At 37.6% G+C, this 27,719-nt stretch overlaps 2 protein-coding genes across 3 annotated transcripts; one reads left to right on the top strand and one right to left on the bottom strand.

The window, feature by feature from the left end:
• Nucleotides 1–123: 123 nt before the first annotated feature.
• CCDC43 (coiled-coil domain containing 43) lies at nt 124–9,354 on the top strand. 2 transcript variants are annotated; one of them, XM_068978002.1, is made up of 5 exons: nt 124–327; nt 3,437–3,524; nt 4,656–4,791; nt 6,515–6,573; nt 7,721–9,354. In XM_068978002.1, exons 1-5 carry the CDS (start codon nt 124–126, stop codon nt 7,906–7,908), a joined length of 675 nt encoding a protein of 224 aa, XP_068834103.1. In that variant the 3' UTR covers nt 7,909–9,354. The 2 variants fall into 2 exon arrangements, with proteins under 2 accessions (XP_068834103.1, XP_068834104.1); XM_068978003.1 differs by lacking the exon at nt 6,515–6,573 and having other exon boundaries at nt 7,721–7,893.
• Nucleotides 9,355–12,258: 2,904 nt separating this feature from the next.
• Nucleotides 12,259–25,539, bottom strand: MEIOC (meiosis specific with coiled-coil domain). Its single transcript, XM_068979222.1, has 8 exons — nt 25,474–25,539; nt 24,787–24,921; nt 21,636–21,793; nt 19,559–19,663; nt 16,801–18,673; nt 16,214–16,348; nt 13,009–13,189; nt 12,259–12,488 (listed from the first exon to the last, which is right to left on the bottom strand). The coding sequence occupies exons 1-8, from the start codon at nt 25,537–25,539 to the stop codon at nt 12,259–12,261; spliced, it is 2,883 nt and encodes a 960-aa protein (XP_068835323.1).
• Nucleotides 25,540–27,719: the final 2,180 nt, after the last annotated feature.

Genomic DNA, 27,719 nt, shown 5'->3' with positions numbered 1-27,719 from the left:
GGCTCTAAGCCAGGCGCACCAGGGGCGCGGATTTCCTCTCTGAGCATGCGCAGTGGGCCCGCGGCGCGGCCCGTCAGGCACTGCGGTAGGCGCCCTGGGGGCTAGCAGGTCCCTGGCCCCAAGATGGCGGCGCCCAGCGCAGTGGCTGCTGCCACCTCCTGCGAGAGAGATGGAGGGGGCAGCGGCTTTGAATCGTGGCTAGATGGACGGTTGGAGGCGCTGGGAGTGGACCGAGCCGTTTATGGCGCCTACATCTTGGGTGTCCTGCAGGAGGAGGAGGAAGAAGAGAAGCTGGATGCTCTGCAGGGTATTCTCTCTGCTTTCCTGGTGAGAAGCCCAGACACATTCCTTTAGCCTCTTAAGCCGTTTCCTGTTGGTACTTCTTTCCCCTACCTAGTGTCCCAGAGGATTAGTGGTCTCACCTGGAAGAGAAATAATTTTCTGAGCCCTGGGCCTCGGGGACAGGGAGCTACTTTTCATCCAGGGTTTCGGGAGCCAGAGGGTTGCAGGTGCAGAGAGGGGAAAAGCTTTCTCTTGTTTCTGAGGACAAGGCCCTCTTAGGTGCCTGTAGGTCAGCTAGGTGAATATTCTTCCAAAGGCATTGAAATGAGTTTTATCATAAACGTCTAACAACCAATCTCATTCCCGTCCGTTGACAGTGATGAGAGGGGGAAATTAAGTCGTCTGCGATGTCTGTGCCCCCTTAGGAGGCAGAGCCCTTGACAAAAGCCTGCAGGAAGTACCCTCTTGGTTTCCTGTTTTGGAGGTAGGATTCCCAAAAATATCGGTTTAGGCAGTAGAGATCTTTTCACGCCTAGGCAGAATGGAAGCAGATTTGGGCTCGATCCTTTACTGTATTTAGAAATGCAGTAATCATTGGGGGAAGTGGGTGGAGGAATAAGAGAGATCAGAGTTTTAGTTAAGAGAAATAAACATGATACTTAGCCTCCTAGAAGCAGATCCAGGCTTTCAGAAATGTGTGCTTTAAACTGTGTTTAGGTAGTAAGTCACCAAGATGTCCAGACTTTTCCAACCTGACCGTTTCTGCTGCCTTCATCTCTACTTACACTTATTTGGTGAAAATGCAGTTCATTGATTTCAACATGGTTGAAATCTAACACTAGTGCAGCTGTCCCAGGGCCTCCTGGCAAGGGCCCCCTTTTTAATTCCAGAACCAGCTCTGGTGAGATTGACCTATAAATGGGAAAGCCTTAACACAGCTTGTGATGCAGCTCATAAGTTTGCTGGAAATACAACACAGAGGAATAAATTCTTTTCCTGAATCCTTACATTGCAGGTTGTAATTGGAAAGAATAGGATGCAAACAAATTAAGTTACCTTAAAAAAATTTCCCACTGGGAAGTTCCTAAAGAGGCCATGAAAAAGAAGTTCAGGTAACTTGGGTACTCATTGGTACAGCTCCTTGACTTGTTCTTTTCATTGTATCATTACTTAGAACTGTATGTCTGCTGATAAAGGGAGACCTGTTAGACTATTAACAGTCTCTTAGTAGAAGAGTTGTCTAGACCAGATTTGTTTTTGTTTTGTTTTTTATATCTCTTGTTTGCATAAACTGCAGAGACAAACTCACTTTTAAAAAAAAATAATTGAGTCTTTTTATACATATATATATATATTTGGCTGTTCTGGGTCTTAATTGGGGCACACAGAATCTTTGATCTTCACTGCAGCATGTGGGACCTTTAGTTGAGGCTTGGGGATCATTTTAATTGTGGCATGTGAACTCTTAGTTGCAGCTTGTGGGATCTAGTTCCCTGACCAGGGACAGAACCTAAGCCCCCTGCATTGGGAGCGCAGAGTCTTAGCCACTGGACCACCAGGGAAGTTCCAAGACAAACTCACTTTTAAGGTGACTTTCCTTCCTCCCCCTGCCCAGTTCACAAACCCTACTTAATTTTCTTGTAATTTCCCCAGCCCCTTCTGTGTAGAAAATAACTTTGAAAAAAATTGGCCAGAACAATATGGTGAGGCAGGGGTCCTGTCCATGAAACAGCTTGGGAGCAACCTTATAGAGCAGCAAGGCCAGTGAATATGGTAGACACCAAACATCACTTAAAGCACTACTTACTCTTAGTCAGCTGGGCTAGGTATAAAAGCTCCCAACTATTATACTGAATCCCATTTTAGGAAAAACAAAAGATAGCCAAATTAGTCACCATATTGGGCTAGGATTCATTACTAGGAATTTAGAAGCTTATCAGCAACCATTTGAGGTAAGACTTAAGAACAGTATATATGGTTGGGGGAAAATGACAGTAAACATAAGCTTCCTGTCATCCTCTTTATTCCTTCTGATTCCACTTACGCTGATTGATTCTTCAAATTTTTATTGATGGATTACTCTTCTGCCAGGTACTGCCCTAAGTGCTTGGGGGTACTTCAGGAAACACCACAGACAGAAATCCCTGTCCTTGAGGGGTTATATTCCAGTAAAGAAAAACATAATCAGTAAATTATCTAGGGTATTTGAAAATGATAGTGCTAGGAGAAAAAGAAGCATTGTGAGAAAACTGGGAGTAGAATGGAGGGCGAGCAGTTTTAAGTAGGGTCATTACACTAAGTAGGATGTTACATTTTTTTTTCTTCCAGTTGTATAATTGACATACAGCACTATATAAGTTTAAGCTGTACAGTATAATGATTTTACTTACATACATCATGAAATTATTATCACAATGAGTTTAGTGAGCAGGATATTACATTTTGTGGCAGCTGTTCATGTACCAGCCTTTTTCTATGACAAGAAACTTTCTCATAGATCTGGATTTGAATTTAACTAAGTCTGACACCAAAGCCAACATCCTTTTGGTCATACCATGCTACAGAGGAAGATTGGTTGGTGTGCAGACTATGTCTGCTTATGTAAAATGGACAGAGGGATGGCTGGATAGGAGACCATCTATCTACTCACTTAACTTCTCTTTATTATGGATCAGTGAGTACATTGGAGAATGTACTGAATTGAGTATATTGGCCAAGGAAGATTTCATAGAGGAGCATTTTGCTCAACAAGTTGTTGGTCCAAAAGGAGGACTGCCCTGAGTTGGTGGGAATCCTCTCCTTTGGAGCTTGGCAGGATGGAGTGGGTACTCTAGCAGGTGTGGCTTCTGTGACTCACATAGGATTCCCTCTGTGTTGGGAGCCTCAGAAGAGAATCATTTTTATTCTGTGGGTCCCAAACCTGCCCTGTGATCACCAGCAGGGGGAGCTCTGTCCTTTGCGTAGATTTGATAAGGTTGAAAAAGTGCAAGTGAAGTCCTTCAGTCGTGTCCAACTCTGTGAACCCATAGATTGTAGCCTACCAGGCTCCCCGTCCATGGGATTTTCCAGGCAAGGGTACTGGAGTGAGTTGCCATTTCCTTCTGCATTAGGTTGAGGGCTCTCAGGAAATTAATTGGTCTACTTTTTCAACCAGGAAGAAGATTCCCTCCTTAATATCTGCAAGGAGATTGTGGAACGATGGTCAGAAACTCAGAATGTTGTCACCAAAGTGAAAAAAGAAGGTAGAGTTGGAGTTTTTATGTCTAACCTCCAAACACTTTTTTGGTACAGCTGTGAAGAGTCTTTAGTTTTCCTCACTCAGGTGTGCTAAACCTGTAAACACCTGGCAGCTTATTTTAACTTTTTAACTGAAAATTGGTTTTCTTTTCTTTTACATTTTACCACTTCAGCTGACCATGGCTATCTTCACTGTGGTTCTTGCTTTTTTCTTTCTCTGTCCTTTTTACACACTCCCCCGTGTGTATTTGCTCTGCAGGTATGAGGTCAACTATATTTTCCCACCCTTTTCATAATCTCATTTCATAACACAGACTGTGATTGGTCTTTTGCTTCATTCAGCTAAACCTTCCATCCTTTCAAATGGAAGAGATGATCCCATTAGGATGAAAAATCAGCTACACACAGCTCAAAACAGAAATTCAAACTTGAATAGAATCTGTTCTGAGCTATTCACATGCTGGTTCTCAGTCGTGGCTATACACTGGAATCACTTGCTGTATGTTTGAAAGTGCCAGTGCCCAGGCCGCACCATGGGCCAATTATATAAACCTCTTTGGGGTGCGGACCCAGGCATTGTTATTTTTTCAAAAGCTCCCCCAGATGATTCCAATATGCAACCAGGCACGAGAGTCACTGCTTGACATCATTGCCTCCTTTCTTTGAGCATGGAGAAGTCAAAAGATAATTTTGTTTTTAAAATAATCTAAGTTTCACCTGGCATAATTATCAACATGGGATAGACCAGCCTAAGTTAATGCTAGATTCCTTCTTAGGCTTCTGGTTTGAGATTAGAGAAAGTTGCATGTTTGGAGGCTTGATTTTCTCTGGTTCTGATGCAGTACTTTTTAACTTTTTTTTTTTTTCCCTTAAAGCAGCAGAACTTCAGTATATAATAAAAGTAAAAGCAGGGCTGCTCTGATTGAAGATGGATATGAGACCTAAAGCCTGGCCTGCATGGCCTTTCCTTGCCTTTCTCATTGGCCCCTGAGGCACCTCCTTTGCACCCCAGGGCTCTCAGGAGTCAGCAGCTGCCATTGCCTTTGCTCCAAGCACTGCCTGGGTGGACTGGTGGTTTGGAAGCATGTTTCCTCTCATACAACCTTGTCCCCCACTTCCCTCCCACCACCTCCCAGATGAAGTCCAGGCCATTGCCACCCTCATTGAGAAGCAGGCACAGATCGTGGTGAAGCCCAGAATGGTGTCAGAAGAGGAGAAGCAAAGGAAAGCTGCCCTCCTGGCCCAGTATGCTGATGTGACAGATGAAGAGGAATATCCTTTTTGGAGTCTTGGCGCCATTCCCTAAGGCTCAAGTCAAAAGCCTTTGCTGGTTTTCACTGAACTCTGGGAAGTTGCCAATCCCCCTCTCTATAGCTTTATTATTTTTTTTTAATTATTTATTTCTTTGGCTACATCAGGTATTAGTTGCTGCATGTGGGATTTGTTTAGTTGCACCATGCGAACTCTTAGTTACAGCATGTGGGATCTAGTCCTCTGACCAGGCATTGAACCCCAGCCCCCTGCATTGGGAACACAGAATGTTAGCCACTGGACCACCAGGGAAGTACACCTTCCACCCCCACCCCACCAGAGCTTAATATTCTCCTCTAAAATGGCAGAGATTGTAGCCCTTTGTGGGCATGACGAATGATGCTGGAATGGTTGATACTGGACTATTGCAATGTATATGTTCTTGGAAACTGTGTGAAACAAATAATGCCTGAATGGACCTTTTCTTATTGTGTTTTCAGAAAATAAGATCTAGCTATGATTCTTTTTTTAAAAAAAGAATCTTCATATTTGTATAACACCTTTCTATGAAATACAGTGTTATGTGTATAATACATCTTTGTAATTTTTATCATAGTTGATAAGGGAATGGAGGCAATAAGAGATGAATGAGTGATATGCCAGTGACTACATAATTAATCAAAGTGACACCAAAATAAACCTGGAATTTGAGTGAGGACTATGTAAAAAGAAAGTGTTGCTGGTAGGGACAGGTTTGGTTCCCTGAAACCAGGTTTGGTTCTAAACCTGGATCTTAAATTTGTTTAGGGAATACTTAGCTTGCTGAGCTGGAGAAGGCAATGGCACCCCATTCTAGTACTCTTACCTGGAAAATCCCATGGGTGGAGGAGCCTGGTAGGCTGCAGTCCATGGGGTCGCAAAGAGTCAGACACGACTGAGCGACTTGACTTTCACTTTTCACATTCATGCATTGGAGAAGGAAATGGCAACCCACTCCAGTATTCTTGCCTGGAGAATCCCAGGGACGGGGGAGCTTGGTAGGCTGCCATCTATGGGGTCGCACAGAGTCGGACATGACTGAAGTGACTTAGCAGCAGCAGCAGCAGCTTACTGAGCCTGCTTGAATGGAGTGGCTGTTGTATCAGAAACGTTTGCTATCTAATCACTAGGTTAGGAAAGAATTCTTAGGCTCTTTGGTGTCAACTTCTTGTTTTCTCTCATGATTTTTCTTGCTAGGTTTGGCAGAACTGGGGTTCCAATTACAAAAATCTCATTTCCTGGGCTAGAAAAAACATTTTAAGCAGTAGTTCTCCTGGAGGACTTGTTAAAACACAAATTGCTGGGCCCTGAGCCCCAGAGTTTTGGATTTTGTAGATACAGAGAGGGGCCCAACGGTGTGCATTTCTCAAAAGCTCTTAGGGAGTTCTGGGAACCACACTTAGAGAACCACTGTTTCAGAGGTCATCTCACCACCCCCTGGCTCACAGGTAATGTGGCAGTTCACCCAGACCAGCTTCAGTTTCTTTTCAAACGCTAACAGATAAGGATCCTACAGGAGCTCTGAGCAGTCTTCCCCAAGCTGAGACTTCTAAAGGTGACTTTCCTGGATTTACCATCACATCCCTGTCAGAGTCCTTCCATGAAGCCTGCTTTTCCTTCCCATCAGCTTAATCACTATTTTCTGATGTTGTGATGGGATGTGCTAACCTTTGTTTTACATGTGACTTTCCTTAATGCCACTCACCGAAGCGGATGAGAAGGATGACTCAGGAGCCACCACGATGAGCATTGGTTCTGACAAATGTATCCTTTTCTGTGACCATCTCCAGGTGTTGCTCCATAGGATCTTCTTGTGGGTCAATTTGTATTTCACTGTCATTGCTGGGGGCTCCCTCTACCTCCAAGAACACATGTTAGGTCAACATTTTGAGCCCCAGTCCTTGGACTGCTAAATAGTCAATTTAGTAAGAATTTCCCCCCAAAAAAATATGTTGACATGAACTGTGAAGGGTTAAGTTTAGAGAAAGGATTTCTAAGGGAAAATGAGAATCTGTACTCCTTGTGTATAGTGTGGGGTTTCCCAACAATGTGGAAGCTATTAGAATAATATTGCAGTTTTGGTCCTTGTCCTCAAAGACCTGGGGAACTCATTGGAAAGAGAATAAAAACACTGAATACTTTAAGTGAAAATATGGACAAATTGAAACATATGTGGTATAGAAAGTCCCTACCAACAAAATCACTTATGAGAAGCTTACAGAAAAGGTGGATTTAGAAATTCACCTTAAAGGTGAGGAGTAAGGTGGATTTTCTGAAAGGGAGGTTATTTTCTGAGAAAAGGGGGGGTATTTCAGGGAAACATTCATTTTAAAGCACTAAAGCAGAAAAAAATTATGTGGAAAGAGTAAAAAGGAATTTGGTAGTAACAGGTTATGTTTTAAAGTCATAAGAAATGAGGGGTAAATTTTTTGGCTACCTATTTTCTAACTGTGGTTAAAGTTATTTTTTTAGAACATGATTTTCACTTAAGCTTTAGTGGTCTAGGAAAAGAAGCAAATTGATAAAATTTAGTAAGGTTAAACAACTCTTTTAACTCTTCAAGCATTTTAATAGTGCTGAGTATAGGAAAATTTTGCCAGTTACTTGAATACTCTAGTCACTAAAACTAGCCTGGATACTCCAACAATATTCTGCCAGTGAATGATATGAGTACTTATTCTAGAATGAGATTTCATTTTCATAAAATGTTTACACTCAGATTTAGGCAAGTCTGAATGAAATTTTTATTCAAAAAAATTTTTTTAATAGCAGTTGTAGGATTTTCCATTGGACTAAAGTTGGTTTGTTTTTAAAGATGAGGGATTGATAGTATTTGAAACTTGGCTTGAATGAGGAGAGCAGGAGTTGAGACCTATGTGACCTGGACCCTTATCCCTTAACTCACCTGTAGCTCTGTTCCGAAACACCAATGTGGAAGATGTCCTCAATGCCCGAAAACTGGAGCGAGACACGCTTCGGGATGAGTCCCAGAGGAAGAAGGAACAGGACAAGCTGCAGAGGGAGAGAGACAAACTAGCCAAGCAGGAACGCAAGGAAAAGGAAAAGAAAAGGACACAAAGAGGGGAGCGAAAGCGATAACCTTGGTCCACTCTATTTCTCCTAATGAACTTGGTCAAAGGGAGACCTGGTTGTGCATTTGTGTATTTAAGAGAAATGAGAGAACATTGCCAGGTAGTTTCCCAAGGCATTTCCCCTTTTGTTTACATGGTCACAAGGAAAATCGCAAACAATTCTAATTACAAAATGTGCCATGTCTCTGTGGTGTGGGTAATCGGATTATTGTAGCTGATGTCTGAACCAAAGATCTGGGATGGGGACAGCCTTTATATTTTAATACTGAAGTCCTATACTCCTTTTGACCATTTTAAAAAGTCTTCCCTTACCTTGTATAAACAGCAGGAATATTCAGAAAGCTGAATTTTTGTCCTGAAGGAGCTGAATCATGGCCACTCCTTCCCTGAGATGAACTGGGTGCGTGTGTTAGTTGCTTAGTCCTGTCCGACTCATTGCAACCCCATAGATGGCAGCCCACCAGGCCCCTCCATCCATGGGACTCTCCAGATGAATTGTAGGTGTGTCAGTTGCTTCAGAAGTATTATTCACATCTAAATAAATGGTTTTATGTCTGAAATAGGAAGCTAATGAAGAGCCCTACCTGGATCTAGACTTTTATGTTACATGGCGACAAAATAGGAAAATAAGAAAAGGTTATTTGGTGGATGTTCTGCATTTGAGATTTTTTTTTTTAAGTTTCAGCCTATGATAGGAAACAAAGTTTCTTTTAGTAAAGAGATAGTTATATATTTTTCCTCATTTAGGCTGTGATTTTAAGAAGGATGTGTCAGTATTGAGTGCAGGGAATCAACATTAGCTAGATTCTTTTTTTATAATCATGAATCCTCTTGAGTGCTAGTAGAGATTTTAACCCTGATCTACACTAAAACATATAAGGACCTGATAATTACAGGTTTAGAAAAAACCCTTTTAAGGAAAAACACTGAAAATCTCTGCTAACACAAAGATATTTAACAGTGTACATAGTAGGTGCTCAACAAATTTATTGAATGAGGGAGTGAATGGAAAAACTGCTTGGGAGAGTTGAAAGTGAGTAGGAACTCTCCTCCATTTCTACTTTTGTCACAAACCACATTTGGTTCTAAGCAGCTCTTTCTCTACTTCAGGAAGCAGACTGTCAAGAAGCCTCAAGAGAGCGATTTCTCTGTCAAGACAGAAAGTAGATACATTATACCAGGGGTGGGCAAACTAATGCCAAATTTGGTCATTTGTTTTTGTATGGTTCAAGCTAACAATGGATTGCACATTTTTAAAGGGTTGTAAAAGAATGAACATGTGACAGAGACCTTATGTGACTTATAAAGTGTAGAATACTTACTACCTGGCCCTTCAGAGAAAACGTCTGCTGACCTCTGTTTTATACCATTAACTATGAGATTAACAAAACAATTGTTACGGTTCCACAGGAGGTAAAAAACGTGGTTAAGGAAATGATGCATCACCTCTATACACTCCTATAGCCATGTCATTGTAAAATTTTTTTAAAAAATAACCACCTTTTTAAAAAAATAAACTATTTAAATCAGTATCTTGATTTATTCTGATTCCTTCCAGCTGGAAGTGAGTTCTGTGTGGACAGTCCCTTAGGAATGTGTTTGAATTTTACTTATGTTTTGATTAGTCCAATAATCTCTTCTGCTATTTTTTAGACCCTCTTCCTGGAATCCATAAGTTCTCTGCCTCAGTTTTCCTTTCTGTGAGGTTGGATATTAGGAGATCAGAAAGATTACCTTCTTTTTTAGACAGTAGGTTGGCTTTGAAGTCTCTTGAGTCCTGCTGGCATTTTAGTTTTATATGTGGCTGTGGCTACAGTTGGCATGTGAGAGAGCCTGTTTTAATAACCCTTATTTTGGATTTTTGGTTTGTTTTCACCTAGATTTTGGTCTCTGAAGCAGAGTCAGGTTATATCCACAGACCCCTGAAGGGTAGTAGTTTCAGTCTGTTTTAAGAGTAGTCAATTCATTTTTCCAACTGTATTATCTAGGTCACAGTTAAATGTCCACCTGAACTAATGTTTAAACAGAAGAAAAGGATCAACTTATTAGGCTTTGAGTAAGGATATCCACGTAACTCAGGTGCTAATAAACCTCAGGTGCTAAATATTCAATACTGGAAAAGGCAAATTTTAAACAACTATGTTTTCTACGATATGATGGACATTTTAGGCCAAATTTGGAATTTCAGTCATTAATTCCCCCAACCTTCTAAAACTTTATAGTACCAGACTATTCAAGTGGGAAAGACATTGATATAATTCAAGGTATCTAATTTTCAACCACCTTTACAAAAAACTGCTTTTTCCATTTTAAAAAAAAACAACTGAGTATTCCAAATTCTTTTGGATTAGAAATGATGGAACCATCAGTTTGATGAGACTGTAAATCTTGTCATAACTTCATAACATTTTCATAAGTTGTAATTCAGAAATTACATAAGAACCATCCATTAGAGGGTATTCAATAGAAAGGGACAACCAACTAATTTGAGAGTTATCTGTAGTGTGACTTGATTAACAAAATTTGAAATAATTTTTGTTTTTTTGTTAATAGTGTTTCATTTCTGACCACTGTATATAAAAGTTTCCCTAGAAGTTTTACTAAGGTTCTCCTGGATTAGCACAAAGGCAGAACAAAAATTTCATATTTGAAGGAGGTCAGGTTAAATCCAAGGAAATCTGAATGGTGTTGGTTTATTATCTACCAACATTATTTATGTGTTAATAATGAAGTTTAAAACTTAGCACTAGTTCTTATTAGTTAAATGAAATTTAATTGGCTTTCTGACGAGTAACTCAATGTTAGAAACTAATACAAACTCATAAAAAAAACTTTTCAACAAAGCAATTTATTTACTTTTCTTGAGACTAAATTCAGTACAATATTTGTTTCCATAACATCCAACATGTCTTATATCAAACTTAACCACTTTCTATGCAGTGACTGGTGGGATGATCTATTTTATTTGACTACCCTCAATGTAATTCATTTGGGTAGTTTTAAGGCATTTCAGTGATCAAAATGTTTCTCCCTACAGTTACTCCTGCATTCTCAATCAGTTTCTTCCGCACATCATCTAAAGAAAATTTATGTGGTGTGATTACACTCTTTTTTTTTTTTAATACCAGGATTTCTAAAACTAAGAAAAACACCAACATTTAAAACATTAGTGTTTCTAGTCAAGGGTAGTTCAATTAAATTTCATCAGTACATTATACTATAGTTTAACTCATGCTAGAAATGTTAAAACCCAAGATCTTCTGAGTCACATAATACCAACATTTCATATTACTGAATAAATTACTTGGGTTCCATACAAAGATATTAAGTGATGAGAAAGAGAAAAAGCCAAGCTTTCAAGAGCTCTTTTAAAATAATTCAGAAGCAAACTAATGAACATAACTACACAAAATATACACTAACCAATTGCAAACTAAACTAGTAAAAGATTAACCTTAAAAAAAATACATTTTAGAACTTCGTGATACCCTCAAAAAGGCAGCAAACTAAGGGTATTAAAACAATAGTCATTATTTTAGTTATGCATCAAGTCTAAAAGATCCAGGTAAAGGAAATGTTTTGTTTTTTGATTCAATTAAAATACTTTAAAACTGGAAATATTTAATAATTGATAGTGTAATTAAAATTTAAATAATATACACAAATGATTTGAACAGGTTTTATATTCAGTAACTTGCATGGTTTTTACACTGGCACTTTTATCACTAATTTAGGAGAATCAGATGCACTTCCCTCCAAATACTTAGGCACTAAGATTTCAAATTTATAAATATGGTAGTATTTTAAATATTAAATTTTTACATGAATATTGGGTTCATCCTTCTTTCCTTTGTTCCCTAGGTATTATCCAGTTTCGTAAGGAAAACATTCTTATATCACAATCAAAACTTGTTTTGGTTACTAGACTGTAGCCATAATTGGGTTACAGTCATTTAAGATTCATTATTTGGAATTATACTTACTAAGGCAGACCTAAATGAAACTTATCTTCTAGAAGAATTTCATATTTGCATTTCCCTGCACTGCAGAATGAGTTTCAGCAATATTTCAGCTGTTATGAAAAATTTAATTTAAACTTGTTACCTTTGACTACCTGGGAATTCCTAGTTGCCCTAGAATAGTCAACTTTACGTTTGACTCACTTTCAACTACATCTGATTCATTCCAAATAGATTTTTAAATAGAAGTTAGACTTCATTAAGGTATTATTAACTTTAAATCTGAAAGACAATTAATGTAATGAAATTTTCAAGTTTGACAAGTTCATTAAAATTTTTTAGCATGTCTTGATACATTTACTTATCAGCTTTTTATTCTTCTTTCTGCTGCCATTTCCTTAATGTTTGTTTGCTTCACCTCTCTGGTTCATTGGATTGCTGCTATTTAGGCTTTCATGGACTTTATCTTCACAGTTTACTATATCTTGTAAAGCCTTTTCTACATCTGTTTGGCCAGCTGTACTGGCTGTTTTTGGCAAGGTCATCTGCAGTGCACACCACAGGGTAGTACGTGCTTTCCGAGTAGCTACACACATCTCTTTAATTGCTGAAGCAAGTGCAAAAACATCTGTAAAAGAAACATTTATGGTCAGTTCAAATTAAATATCATTTAAGTACTCCTAAACTCTTATAAAACCCAGTCTGTGCTACTAAATGATCAAACATCATTATTTTTTATAAAAGAAAGATGGCTACTGACTGAGCTAATCAAAGTACTTGATTCAACATTTGAAAGTGTTACACCTTAAATATAAATACTAATGTAAAAAAAGTGTTACACTTAAATATAAATACTAATGTAAAAAAATGTGTTACACTTGTATTTTATTTCTGATTTGTATGACCATGACTATGCTGGGTAGAACACAGACTTTGACAGAGTTATTACAATTAAATGGGTAAAATTAGCAAAATAGATAAAAGTATTTTCACTGTCACTTTTGGAGTAAATTATATAGGCACCATTTAACAATTTATTCTTAGATAAGTGTAAATGTTAGAAATCCAACCTATCTAACTTCAGAATCTGATTTTATTAACATTCAAATTAACTGCCTTATCAAAAGGATATGCATTAATGTTTGTACCTCTGTCATCTTGGCATCTAGGAACTCCTTGCCTTTGCCGATTTGAAGCATTAACAATTTCATCCTTTCTACGTGACTGTACAATGTGAATGGACTCCAAGTGTCTATCAAGAGCTGTAGAGATATTGGCATGAAGGGGAGAGCTTCGAAGACGTTCCATTTTGCCCAGTAGAGTCACAACCTGAGGGAAACATTTTAAATTTTGATGAGGCATTTAAAATTTAACTACATTGCCCCTGTCATTAATTTAAAACAAATCGTCAATGAAGCAGAATAGAGATGAGAGGAATAATGTTCATTCAATAATAAGTAAATGTTTAGGCTTCCCTCATAGCTTATTTGGTAAACAATCTGCCTACAATGTGCAGGAGACCCCCATTCCATCCCTGGGTTGGCAAGATCCCCTGGAGAAGGGAAAGGCTACCCATCCCATTCTTCTGGCTTGGAAAATCCCATGGACTGTATGGTCCATAGGGTTGCAAAGAGTGGGCAACTTTCACTTCACTAGCTTACTATATCCTGACACCATGATGGGGGAAACAAAGATGGAAAGTCTGTCTTTCGTACATATGTCAATTCTAGATAGTTTAAAAGTAATTTCTGAGAATAAGCAACAGTGAAAAAGTCAAACATTCAAATATATCCATATTATTAACAGTAAGTGCAAACATAAAATCTGACATTCTTTTTGGTAAATAATAGCCTGCCAAAAGAGATTAGGAGTTACTGTAGTTAAAAGAAAAAAAATTGAGCTAAAAAGGGTTAATCAGTCTCTAGATCTGATTAATCTTGACCTCAGCAATTCCTTTCTGGGCCTTCGATGGTCTCCCTTTTGGAAGTTAGAAATAATATTGGCTACTTCCCTGGTGGCTCAGACTTTTAAGCGTCTGTCTACAATGCGGGAGACCCGGGTTCAAGCCCTGGGTTGGGAAGATCCCCTGGAGAAGGAAATGGCAATCCACTCTGGTACTATTGCCTGGAAAATCCCATGGACAGAGAAGCCTGGTAGGCTACAGTCTGTGGGGTCACAGAGTCAGACACGACTGAGCAACTACACTACACTAGTGTTAGTTTTAAGGAGTCCATAATCCAGAAAATACTGACTTAAATTTATGCTAAAGTAACAAAATAAATCCTATAAGTGTCAAAATTGCTAGGGAAAATTAGGAGGTCTTAATCTTCTGGTGGTAGAAGACTCTTCTGGTTAATTAAGCTTAAAAAAGGACACTATATATCTTAGATATATAGTAAGGGGAGTATGTTTCATACTGTATATGCCTAAAGTTTCAAATTCTAAACTTGGAAGGAGTAAGGAAGGAGAACTTTTGAGTAGCTAGGATTTGAACATCTAATAAATACAGTAACTGCCTTTGGGAGCCAAATGATTTAAAACTCACATAATTCAGTGACTGGAAAGAACAGAAAAATACCTCTCAATTAATAAGCGCCTGAATGAATGCCTCTAACCTCACACTCCTACCAAATTTCTTTGGTATAAGTTCATGCCAGTTCAAGCCCATGGAGAAAACACAAGTGTACAGGTATTAAATATTTTCCTCCCAACTGTACAACCAGCCAGATTCTTGAGGGGGAAAATAAGACAACACAAGGAAAAAACACCACAGTAAAAACTCCAGTGAACTACAAATTATATATTTTTAAAGTAAGAGAGTCATTTTGAATAAGTGTAAAGAAAAAATTTTACAAGTGATTTTTAATAAACTTTTAAAAGATTTTTTTCAGAATTCTATAAAACCAGCACACTAGAAGTAGTACACATAAAAATATTTTTGCCCTTTGTATGTTACTAGTCTAATGTTGCTAAATAGAAAAAAAATTATTATAACAGTTATAAATATGCTAAACTAAGGTGAACCCCACATAAGGCTGGAAAGTATTAAGTATATTTAATACTCACATTAGCAATTCTTTGATTTATTGCCTAGAAATGCATTACTGAGAAAAATTTTAACTTGGAAGTTTAAAAAAACAAAGATTTAAGTTTTTATAACATTTGGCTATATCTGACCACAACACTGATAAATTCCATTGTACAAATTTATGAATTTGATTAAAAATTACAACTGATCAAGGCTGAAAGCTAGGTAAAAATCAATATTTTTCCATTGAATTATTTCATATCTGTATTTTAAAGACAGCATGGTATAGGTAAGAAACAAATGATCAATAAAATAAGACTCTGTTGTGCTGATTTTTTCTAATTCCTTAGATGGCTTTTATTCAATCATAGATGCAATCTGTTTCACTGCATGCCTTTTCCTAGGAATCATTATCGAATTTTATTTGGAAAACAGAAGTTTTTAAAAATTATTTTGTTTATTTATTTGGCTGCACCAGGTCATAGTTGCAGCACTCGGCATGTTGAATCTTCATACAGCATAACTCTTAGTTGCAGCATGTGGGATCTAGTTCCCTGACCAGGGATGGAACCAGGACCCTCTACATTGGGAACATGGAGTCTTAGCCACTGGACCACAGGCAAGTCCCAGAAAACAGAAGTTTTTAAAAGAGGAAGGTCAGAAAGAAAAAACTACCCTATTCTATTACAGGTGCTTGGAGAATTCTGAAATTACAAAGGAGATAATAGGAAAATAATTTTTAATTAACGTCAAGATTCTTTACATTTGATCTGAAGTGATATACTACTTTTCCAAAATAAGGCTATTTTATAAAATTATGCATATACCTATATACGTCAGTTTATTAGTAATTAATACATTGCTAGATATACTTAATGTTTGTTAAATAACTCAAGAGAACATGGTCAAGAAAATAAGGTAATTTCCTATTAATTTACTATCTTGTATAATATAAGCAAAGCTTTTTTGTGAAGCTAAAAAACAAATGTTTGTGATTAAGAAATGGGACTTTCCCTACAAATAATATTTTAAATGGTTTTGCTTTAAATTTTTTTCTTTCTTTTGTGGATTAGTTCCATTGCTAATCTGGATTTCTTGGAGGAATCTCTTAGATTACTAAACTTAATATTTTAATGACTGAGTGGGGCTATTTTCCCTTTCCTAAATAACTAATAGTTCTAGGTCCAAACATGGGAAAGAATACATTTCAGAGAGTTACACATAAATGTGAGTTAAGAATCCTTCAGAACTCTAACTTGCTGAGGCATTTAAAAATTTTATCAAACAGTTAAAAAAATCTGCTATTAGATATCTTCACAGCTTACTCTGGCTTGTTCTCGAAGTTCATCCACAATTAACCGATCAACTCTAGATGGATTGGAGGTCAGCCGTGGAACTGGAGTATTATTAGTACTGGATACTTTTTTCCCTGGGTAATTCTTCGCAAGGGCCAATTCAGTCTGTAAAAAAATTATATAACTTTTAGATACTAGATTTTCTAAATGTGATTCAATCATGAATAATATTTCTTATAGGCCTAAAAAGAAAATCAAAAATTACTCCTTTAGATAAAAATTCTGTTTTGGTATCAAAAGGCAATAAATACAAACCACAGTACCATATACTTTTCTGTCATACTTGCTGCATAAAATACCTGAACACTCCAATAATTTAAACTTTCAACCCATTAAGGAAAAAGTCTACCTAACAGGCAAAAAAAACTTAAAAATTTTTTAAGCCCCAAGCATTTTTAGCCTCTTAAGTCACCTAATTAATTCTGTATAGTCAGAGACTTAACAAATACTATACATTATAGAAGAATTTTCTTTCTTAAACTACACTAGGGTAAACAAAATGAAAATAGGCAAAGGAGATATACTAAGTTATGCCTAAATGGATAGTTTTGTATTACCTTTTTTCTCTCCTTTTCTAATGCTCTCCATTGTTCATAGCACTCTTCTAGACGAATATGAAGTTCACTGGCTGGTCCACTGCGGGTTTTAATTGGTCTTTGAAATCCAAAAGTTGGCACGAAACCAGAAAAGGAATTATCACCATACATCATATCATTAAAATATGGGTATAAATGGCTTAAGTCATCATAAGAAAACAAATCATACGAATCCAACAGTGGAACAACTGAATGGCCAAATGGATGAGTGGATCTTAGTGGAAACCCACTTGAACCAAGTTGTTGAAAACTCTGATTATGCCTTAAATCTCCCATCATATAATTATTAGAAAAGCATGATGCCTGTGTGCGATTCACACGGCTATTAATATTGTTGTCTCCACTTCCCTGTCTGTGGCTATTAAAATGACCCTGTGACTCCAACAGATCTTGGTATGTATTTTGAGATAAGCCATCTAAATGCTTTAGCCCTTCCTCAGGATCATAATGTCCACTTTGGGGCTTAGCTTGAAAATTATGTTTGTTTACATTTTCAATGATCCCATACTGCTGAGCTGAATAGTTATCGCAAAATCCATTTGGCTGCTTTATTTTTTTATCGGTAACAGATTCAAAGAGATTTTCTTCTCCAGTCTTTGTCAGTCCTTCCATGTGATTGACAGATTGGATTCTTTCTGCACCATTGTAACCAAAATCAAAACTAGAAAATGCTGAAGGGTTTTCTTGGCAATACTTCTGAAATAAATTGCTATTTGGGGTTAAATTTGTAGATGATAGTTGGGGGAAATCTAAAGAATGGTTAGAACCTTTTGAAGCTACAGTTAAATGAGAATTTAATTTCATCAAGTTACCTTGATTTCGATAAAGAATAGGAGTGTTATTTTTTGTTTGCACATTCATCCATGTTGGTCTGTTTAAGTTGATACCTCCTGAAGATGTTGCTGAATTTGCTAGTAAATTCACTGATTTAAAATACTCAGAATTTGGGGGATCAGGTTTAGTAAACTGCTGTTTTTCTGTGACATTAGCAAAATCATTATTAGCTGAACAAGTTGTATGAGGTTTTAGTCCATATTCTGATTTTAAGCCAAAATCAGCAGTAAATGCTGCTTCCTTTCCAAACTGTTTTTCTGTCAGATGTGGTGTAGTTTTTGGAATTGTGAAATTCTGCTGGTCAGGTATTGTCTCCTCCATTTTTTTCTGATTTGCTGGTTTTACCTGAAATAACTTTGTGTAGGTGTCTGCTTCTACAGTTGGTGTTTCAGGTGTGGCACTAGCTAATTTTTTACTATCTTGGACACTAAAATTCGAACACTTACTCAGCTTAGCCTTATTAGGGTGAGCATATTCTGGATATCTACAATAATCTGGATTTTCACTGTACCTATTAAATTGGGAAAGAAATATCTCTGCCCTCTTTTGCTGTAATGGTGCTTCCAGACCTTTAGCACATATTTTCTCTCTTCCATAAGAGTAAGTATCAACTCCAGATTCTTTCATGATGTCAGACAGACCAGTTTGTGGTGTAAAACAATTTTTGATAAATGGATATTCTTGAAATGCTGTCTTAGCTGTATCATTTGGCTGAATATTGTAACAGTTAGAATGATCATTTCGTGAGGGGTACATCCATTGTTCTTCAAGGTCTAAACCAGTAAATCCATGATAAAGTTCATCTATTTTTTGTTGTGGTATGAGATTACTGTTATGTAGGTACTGCTTTTCCACTGCTGACGCAGATTCACCGGTATAAAAAGCTTGCTGAGAGATGGCTGTATCTACTGGCCTTTTGGTTTCTGTTAAGAGGTCATGGTGATCTGCACACCTGCTTGTGTTCATTGGCCATACTGACTTTAAACTGGAGGAACAGGTCCTAGAACAAGAAAATATATTTAATTACAATTTAGATTTTAAAAGTCTTTATTTTCTTAGTGGAGAAGGGAGGAAAGGCTTTAAAAACATTTATATTGCCCCATTTCACCATTCTCTAATCCTTTCCAACTTTGCCTTATAAGCTGCCATTACATCCAAATAACTTTCTGCCACTTAAAATGCGCTATATGCTGCATAAATATGCATTTTAGTCTTAATATGTCTTCAGTATACTTTTCGAGGAGACATAAACTAAAGCCTGAGGGTGATGATTGCATGGTCTTACATGAACTGTTTACATATAGTAAGTAGAAACCAGATAAGGTTTTTCTTATATAAGATTAATACAAAAGTGCTGTTGACCACAATTTTTTTAATTAAAAAGGATGTACTCTCATTGAAATGAAAATATTTTCATTGGTTAGATGTATGCTACATATTTCCCTATTTATGAAATAGGGAATCTGGATAATATGGCTTCTACACCCAAGTAAAACAATTAATGCATACTTTAAAAGTTTTTACTATATGAATAAAATCCATACATATTTCTACTCAGAAGCAATGATAGTTTTATTTTTGGAGGTATAAGTATAAAAGTCATTGGAATTTATACTCTTTAAGCCAAATTTTAGCTCATGAACTCAAAGGAAATAGCTTTGAGTTATGGAAGAATGATTTTTCAAATGAAAGTTCTTAATAGCAAATTAAACTTCCAATTGTATGGCAAGCACCTCAGGAAAATCAAGGCTCCTAGAAACAAATATCAGAATTACAATGTCGAATGTCAGATGATCCTCTATTAAGTAAAAATAAAAGTTAACGATCTAGTACCTGGGAATTTAAAAGTTTATTACATACTATATAGGTTATGTAATATACTAACCCCTCAGCAAAGTATGGCTGTGATTTATCTTGTTCTTCCAAAATGTTAGACACAAGTCCATATAAGTCTGTTTCACTACCATAGTCATTTCTTTCTGTTTGAATCCTAAAAATAAATGAATATCACATGTAAATTCTTTTGCTTATATTGAAACATAATATATTTCTTTTTCCAGACTTATTCTGACTTATTTTTCTATAAAATATTTGGATTAACTCTATACCTTCATTTCAACTAAAGAGGGAATAAGAACTAAAGAATATTTTCTACTTTAGCATAGTATTTATCCTACATAAATATTTCTCCTTCATTCCAAATCTTATGTCTAGTTCTCAATGAATGCTTACCTCTTATTTCTCCAAAACACATGCTCTTCATTTTAGATGACCAAGATATAAATCTCTAATCTATGATGTTATAGACATGATTGGCACCATGGCTGCTTCTGAAAGCATGTCTAGTCCTATTATACATCATTGCATCACACTTGCTATGTTTTTTCATCTGTGATTTGAAAATCATATAAACCTGTTACTCTATTTTTGTGACTCTTATACTAAAAGTTGGATTAAAGTATAGTGACATGGTCATCCTAAATATCACAAGAATGCAGCAGTTGTCCCTCAAATGTAAAAGATATGGGTGCTATCCTTAAGTCTTTGCCAAAGAAGTGACTGGTGCTCCATGTAGATGAAACCCTACCTAATGACCAACACTATCTAAACAATACAAAATGTAAAAAACAACAATGAGATGGAATATACTGGACCCTTTTTACCTCTTATGGATTTTGGGTAATTTGTTCCTAGAAGTAATATGTTGTTTTTAAATTGAAACTTCTTGTTTTTTAATATTTTATGTCTAACATTTCATAGTGTTAGGACATTTTAGAAATAAAAATACCTTATACTTGCATAACATTCAAATATTTCATTGATCTTCATAACACAGAAAAGGTAGGTATTAGTAATCATTAAATTGACTAAATGATAATGATATTAAAAAAACCTGAATTTTTCAAAGGTTTATCATTTGCCATGCTTTACTACATACTTGTTGAATAAATGGTCTACCTACAAGTCTAATACTTTTCCCACTACATCTTGTTATTTCAAAAAGATTTTATATAAACTTTTTGTATAATAATATGTTAGTATATATCTAGAAAAATATTCAATGTAATATATACCAAACTGTTAATAGTTGTTACTGGGAGGTGGAAAGGCAGGGTAAAGGTAAACTTCTGCTTGCCTTTACATATTTCTATGAAGTCTGAAGTTTTTCAGTGAACACATATTAACTAAAAAAATACTTTATTGTATAGAGTTATATAGTCTACCTAATAAAATCTACTTTAGAGAACTTAAAACTAATTTCTAAATTTTTAACAATTATTTAATTAGTAGATTTTAAAAATAATTATTTCCTGGTAAACTAAAGACACATCAGTCTCCCTCATTATAATTAACATAAAGGTAGTGTCACTCCCTTAAGCTTCTCTTAATATTTTATAAGCTCCCATAATATTTTATACTTCTTCCTTTAGACCTTACCTTGCAGTACCAGGCACTTGTAGTGCCTGGCAAGTTATCATAATCATCACCATTACTGTAAGATCTATAAAGGCAGGGATAATATTTGCCATGTTAATTCTAATATCTTCAACAGGAGAGAATCTGACATAGAGTTAGCCCTCATTATTAGTGGAACTGAATAGAAAACAAGTATCTTACATTTGATAATATCCTGTTTGTTGTACACTTGTAAGGGAAGAATTACTGAAAATTTAGAACTGGATTAAAAAATAGATTGAAAAATTGTAACTCATTTATATGCTATCTTTAGAAAGAGGAACTTAAGATGTACTCACTTAGGGTTGCTTCTAATTAATGAAAGAAAGTAGCAAGAAAAAATTATAGACACGTAACTTTTAAGATTTCCTAGTAGTTAGATAAGTAAAATTACAATGTCATAAAAATACTGATATAGGGAACAAAGAGCTAATATAACTAGGTTCCCATGTAATCAAACTTAAGAACACTTTGTTTAGCCCGAGAAATCTAATTTATTAATTTACCTGTTCTTTACATTGATCTGAGAATTAGAGGGCTGTTTAATATCATCTCCATATGTAGACCATGGTGCATAGAAAAGTGAAGAATCTACAGAACTTGCATATTCTGTTGATGAAGAAAGTGGAGCATAGGTCTGCCTTAGGTCAACACTATCTTCATTCTGAAATTTTGAAGACATGTTTGTATATCAGATACAATCAAAACTACATTTATTACAGAATATTAGTGAAATAATAAGAAATTTGAGGAAGTAACACATGTGTAAAAGTTGGGAGACAAATCTAGACTTAGACACTTAAGCTTACTTTAACAGTAGGAGTTGGCAATTTTTTTCTCTGTCAGATAATAATTATTTTGTGGTTTGCTGTGTTAAGGTCTCTGTTGAAACTCCTAGCACCAAAGCAACTATAGACAATGTGTAAATTACTATTCCAATAAAATTCTGTTTACAGAAACAGCCACTCAGCAGATTTGGCCCCTGTCCAATAGCTGTTGCTTATCCCTGAGATAGGACACGAACACCCACAATTATTGCTGTTCTAATTTTTTGAACAGATGAGCACTATGTGGACCATAGCTGTGTTATTTTTAGTATTATTTTTAATAAGTCATTTACAAAATTCAGTCTTAATGTCCCCAATCTGTGAAAAACAAGTGAATGTACATTTACATCGAATTTTCAAAGAAATTCCACACATTGTATTCAGTCACCTTATGACATGGATATTCTCTGTATTTTAAAAATGAGGAAATGGGTGTTTTATAATGGGTTTAAAAATGAGGCTACAAATTATTGAGCTAAGAGATGACAAAACGAAAACCCAAATTCAAGGACGTCTTACTCCTACACTGCTGCTGCTGCTGCTAAATCGCTTCAGTCGTGTCCGACTCTGTGCAATCCCATAGATGGCAGCCCACCAGGCTCCCCTGTCCCTGGGATTCTCCAGGCAAGAACACTGGAGTGGGTCGCCATTTCCTTCTCCAATGCATGAAAGTGAAAAGTGAAAGTGAAGTCACTCAGTTGTGTCTGACTCTTCGAGACCCTATGGACTGCAGCCTACCAGGCTCCTCCGCCCATGGGATTTTCCAGGCGAAAGTACTGGAGTGGGTTGCCATTGCCTTCTCCACTCCTACACTAAGGCCTTTTAAAACAATATCTTTAATTTTCAGCTTAGTTTATTTCCAAGAGGAAGTATAAAAATGAGACAATACAAAACATATTTTATCTTAAGAAATTTAAAGATATTATAGTTATAAGAAAAAACAAGTTCATTGTTTCTTTATACTTCTATAATGAATTTTGAGTAAATAAGGTAAAAGGTTTGAGTTTTAAGATTTTAATGAATTATTTGAAGTCCTGTTTCCTTCCAAAAAAGGGATTGAAGTACAATGAAAATACTGCACCTCAAATTTTAAATACTTAAAATAGTCTGAATATATAGATTCACAATTTTTAACTCTCCAAATAAGGAGCTACTAAAACCTGAGATGTAATAGCTATAAATATCCAGACATAAACAGAGTAGAAAGGATATTTTCTTATAAATATAGAAGGTATATAATCCTGGTTAAAAATATTTTCTAATTGCTTTTTTTCTCAATCAAAATTGATGTGAAAAGAGATAAAACATGTTTAGATCAAAACACTCCTAAATTTTTGTTCTTCATGGACACGATAACTGAAAAATAACATTTTAAACATTCACTGAGTTTATACCAATAATATATGAAAACTAATATCATCTAATCACAAATCTTCACAAATCGCAAACATTTTATAGCCATTTGGTTAAATTCTAGTTATGAATACTATTTGAAACCTACACATTATAATTTTCTTATTTATAGCTTATTATTTTGTTGACTATTCTGAAATTGGAGAAACTGAGGCACAGAAGAGATTTTGCTAAAAATGCCACTAAAAACTGTCTTTCCAAAATTTCTGTTAGTTAGCAGTAACTTTTACAAAGCCTGTTATGGTCAGAACCTTTCATAATTTTATTCCTTTAGTTCTGAAGTTTTTATGACAGGCCCAACCTAACTCTCTTTTAGGTGTGAAGTATCCAAAGTGATACAAATAATTGCTCATCTTTTTGAAAGAGTTGCTTAAACAAAATGAGCATTTTCAGATTATATAATATCAAATGAGGTAAACAGTATTTGAAACAAAATACATAAGTATTATTTCAAGTATACTTTATATTTTAAAGATTTGAGTATTAGAAAAATTAAATCATTTTAAAAGACTGATTTAAATTTAATATTCTAGGATAAAACAAGCAACTAATGTGGTGGCTATCTAGATCCTTTTCAGTCAAAACATTTCTGGAAGTTAAATATGTGAATGCTTAGGGTTGGTACACTAATTAGTCTAGATAATTGCAAAATGTCTCACTTTATTCTTGCTATGCTTAATCAACTGAAATAAATCCAAGTAAATTTTAGTAGTCAGGTAAACATTATAGAGAGCAGTGGAATGCTGGTCTTGGCAGTGAAAAGACCTGGAGTCAACTTGGGTTTTGTCACTTAGAGAACAAGTCAAATTCTTTGGGCCTCAGTTTCTCTATCTGTACAATGGGTATAATACTATACAAGGCTGACATGCGACTTAAATAAAATATTTATTTCAGGTCACTGTTATAATTCAAAATATAACAATATCAACAGCGATGTGCTGGTTAAATAATTTCAAATGAAAATGAAATATTATCCTAAGCAAATTTAACACATTAACAAAACTAAATGTTCTAGGTGAGGTAAAAGGTACCACATCATCTAAGACATTGTTAGAGCCAGAGAATAAAAAAGTATAGAAAAATTTCCCTTTTTAATGATCAAACGTATGTTTGCACCGACTTCCAATAAATGCTGGAAGGGAAAATCATCTTACGGTATAAGCAAATACGGATTTTCTTACATTTCTAGCATCATGTCACGCTGAGAACAAAGCAAAAGCAAAAATCAATGAAAAATCTTATTCCTTAACTTGCTTTCAAAACCAGTTTGTATTCTACAAACTCTGTATTTAAAATATTGTCTGGTCCTAAACGTGGAGCAATTTAAACGCCAACGTGAATGGGCTGGGTGCTGGGGGTAGGGTCGAATTTGAAGGAGAATAAATTCTCTAACAAAGGGCAGAGCGGAGAAACAGACCTGCGATTTGTAGCAATCATAGAAGGAAGGGGAGCCCGTCAGCATCACGCTGTTGAAGACATCTGTTAGTCGACTGCTGGCGTCCGCACTGAGGTTCCAGCAGCGATTCGCACCTCCACGGAACGCGACTTTCGGCTGCACGAAACGGGGATAGGAAACAGGAGAGACACGTCACGCAGGGCAGAGCCGGACCGATACGGCCGGACGACGGCTTCTACGGTTCTACGTCGGCTGTGCGCCTAGCTGCAGCCGGAATCCGATCCCAGAACACTCATTTGGGGACCCCGCGCTTCTGCCCCCGGGGTTCCCTCTCCTTTTTCCGGCTGGACCCCAAGGTGCGCCTGACGGGCCCTCCCCGCCGGCCTCCGCCTCAGCGCCGCCACGGCCCGACGTTGGGGAGGCAGCCGCAACCTGCGCGTCGCGGCCAGTCACCTGCTCCGCCCCGCCGCCAGTTCTGTCAGTCCGCGGCGAGTCCCCAGGCCCGACCCCACCGGCCGCCAAGCCCCAGGCTCACCCCCGCGGCGCAGCCCGGCCGCCCCGTCGGGGCTCCTCGCCGGCCACCCGGCCTCTCCCGCCCGGCCGCTTCAGAGACCCGCGTCCGGGGACGCGCCCATTCTGTCTCTCCTCACGGTCGCCGTCCTCCTAGGCCGGCCGCTACCCAAACCCCTGACAGTCCCCGCCAGTTACCTCAAGTCCCTCCCTCAGGCCTGGGGGGTGAGGGGGCGGATGGGGGTCTCCGCAGCTCACCTCCATGGGCCTCCCAGCCCCTCCTGGACTAGGCACAGCTCCTGGGGTACGGGGATGGGGCGGGGCGTCGAGGCCCAGCTCCCTCAACCCGCACCCCGCCGTTGCCGCCTCCGCCCCGGGCGCTGCCTGGAGCCGGTCTGTGGGTGCGGGGGCAGGAACCGGGAGGGAAAGGCTGGGGAGAGGCCGTTACATTGCCCACCAGGGGCTCGCGACCCGGCACGCGACCCTGCACGGGCCCGCCCCGCCCCCTCCTGGGAGGCCCGTCTCTGGCTTCGCACCCCTCATTGGCCCGCTGCCCGGCCAATGGGCGGCGGCCTCCGAGGCCTGTTACCCACTAGAGACAAGGCCAAGAACCAGCCGTTAAGGCGACCTCGCTCTCTCTGCGTTTCTGAGCCTTTCCCGCTCAAAATGAACGTGTTCGGGATTGGCCCAGTCTGTCAAGCACCCGCCTGATGATTGGCTAGTAGAGCAGCTGAGGGGCGGGGCGTGGAAGGAGGATTAGGCGCTCGGGCCTACCAGGTGGGAGAAGTGGTCAGGAAGATTTGAGAAGTCGCTCAGCAACCGGCGGATAATCCTAAATTTACCGGCTGTTACAGAGGGGCCTAGTGGGCTGCCGTCTATGGGGTCGCACAGAGTCGGACACGACTGAAGTGACTTAGCAGCCAGCAGCACCTTGCTCCAACATTTCATTTTGCCCCTGGTCCTGGCCCTAACTCCAAGAATCCTTTGGAGCTGCCTCAGAGAGTGATAGACTTGGGCTCGCTTACGGAGCGAGAGGAACCCGTTAAGGAGTGGGGGTTAGGAAAGTCCCTTCCGAAAAGGAAGAGAGCTGCTCTCTGTCCTAGGCTCCACGCTTCAGTGGGGGTGAAGGCATATTGGTGCTTATGGAACCCCTGAACAAAATTCACTCTGACCTGTACCACATAGGCCATTCACATAGATGGTCCTATTCGAGAATGTGCTATCTCAAGATTTTGTCCCCAGAAAATGCTAAACAATTTTGTGTGCATTGAAATATTGAAGACGATCAAATAAGCACAGTTACCACCTTTAAGGCATGTATATTTAAAATCTAAATTTGAGAAGCAATAAAGTGGGAGGTGTTTTTTTAACTCAAGCAGAAATGGAAATAGGATAGGGGGACATGTCTTTTTGGCCCATATTGCCCTGATGGTTATTTTGGATCCCAACTCAGCTTTGAGTTAAGAAAGCTTGTTAGCTGACCTGGCTGTACCAATTCATTATATTTATTTCCCTACCTCACCCTTAAAGTTGCTAACCTGGAGTTTACTCCATCCTTACATTCAGAGCATACTGTTTTGTCTCTCTCCCATAACACCCAGAATGATTTTGCAAAACTATGAATCCTCTTATGTATCTTTTTTATTTTAATAAGATATACATAAGATTTGGCATTTTAAGCATCTTCGAATGCATAATTCAATGACATTATACTCAGTGTTATGCAACCATCACCACTATCCATATCTAGAAATATTTCATTATCCCAAACAGAAATTTTGTACCCAATAAAAGAAATAACTCCCATTTCCCCTTCCTTCCACTCTCTGGGAACCTCTATTCTACTTTATGTTACTGTGAACTCACCTATTCTAGGTACTTCATATAAGTGGAATCATACAATATTGGTCCTTTCGTGACTCATCCATTAGCATAATGTCAAGATCCATGCTGTACATGTCAGAACTTCACTCCATTTTATGGCTGAATAATATTAATCAGTTGATGGACACTTGGCTTGTGTTTACCTTATCTTTGTAATGAAGAATGGTGTAATGAGCATTAGTGTACAAATGTCTATTTGATTTCCCTTTTCAATTCTTTTGGATATATGTTTAACTAAGAGTGGAATTGCTGTCATGGTAATTCTGTTCAACATTTTCCACTCCAAACTATCCTACTGAAGCTGAACCATTTTGCATCCCTACAGCAATACACCAGGGTTCCAGTTTATTCACATCCTTGCCAACAGTTGTTATTTTTCTTTCTTTTTTTTTTTAAATAGCCTTTCAAGAAGTTGTGATATGGTATATCACTGTGGTTTTGATTTTCATTTCCCTTGTGACTAATGATGTTAAGCATCTTTTCATGTGCTTATTGAACATTTGTGTATGTTCTTTGGAAAAATATTTATTTAAATCCTTTGCTCATTTTTTTGAGATTGT

Source organism: Capricornis sumatraensis, chromosome 8, assembly GCF_032405125.1.
Source record: "Capricornis sumatraensis isolate serow.1 chromosome 8, serow.2, whole genome shotgun sequence".
NCBI classification, from domain to species: domain Eukaryota; kingdom Metazoa; phylum Chordata; class Mammalia; order Artiodactyla; family Bovidae; genus Capricornis; species Capricornis sumatraensis.
This window is presented reverse-complemented; position numbering and strand designations above follow the sequence as displayed.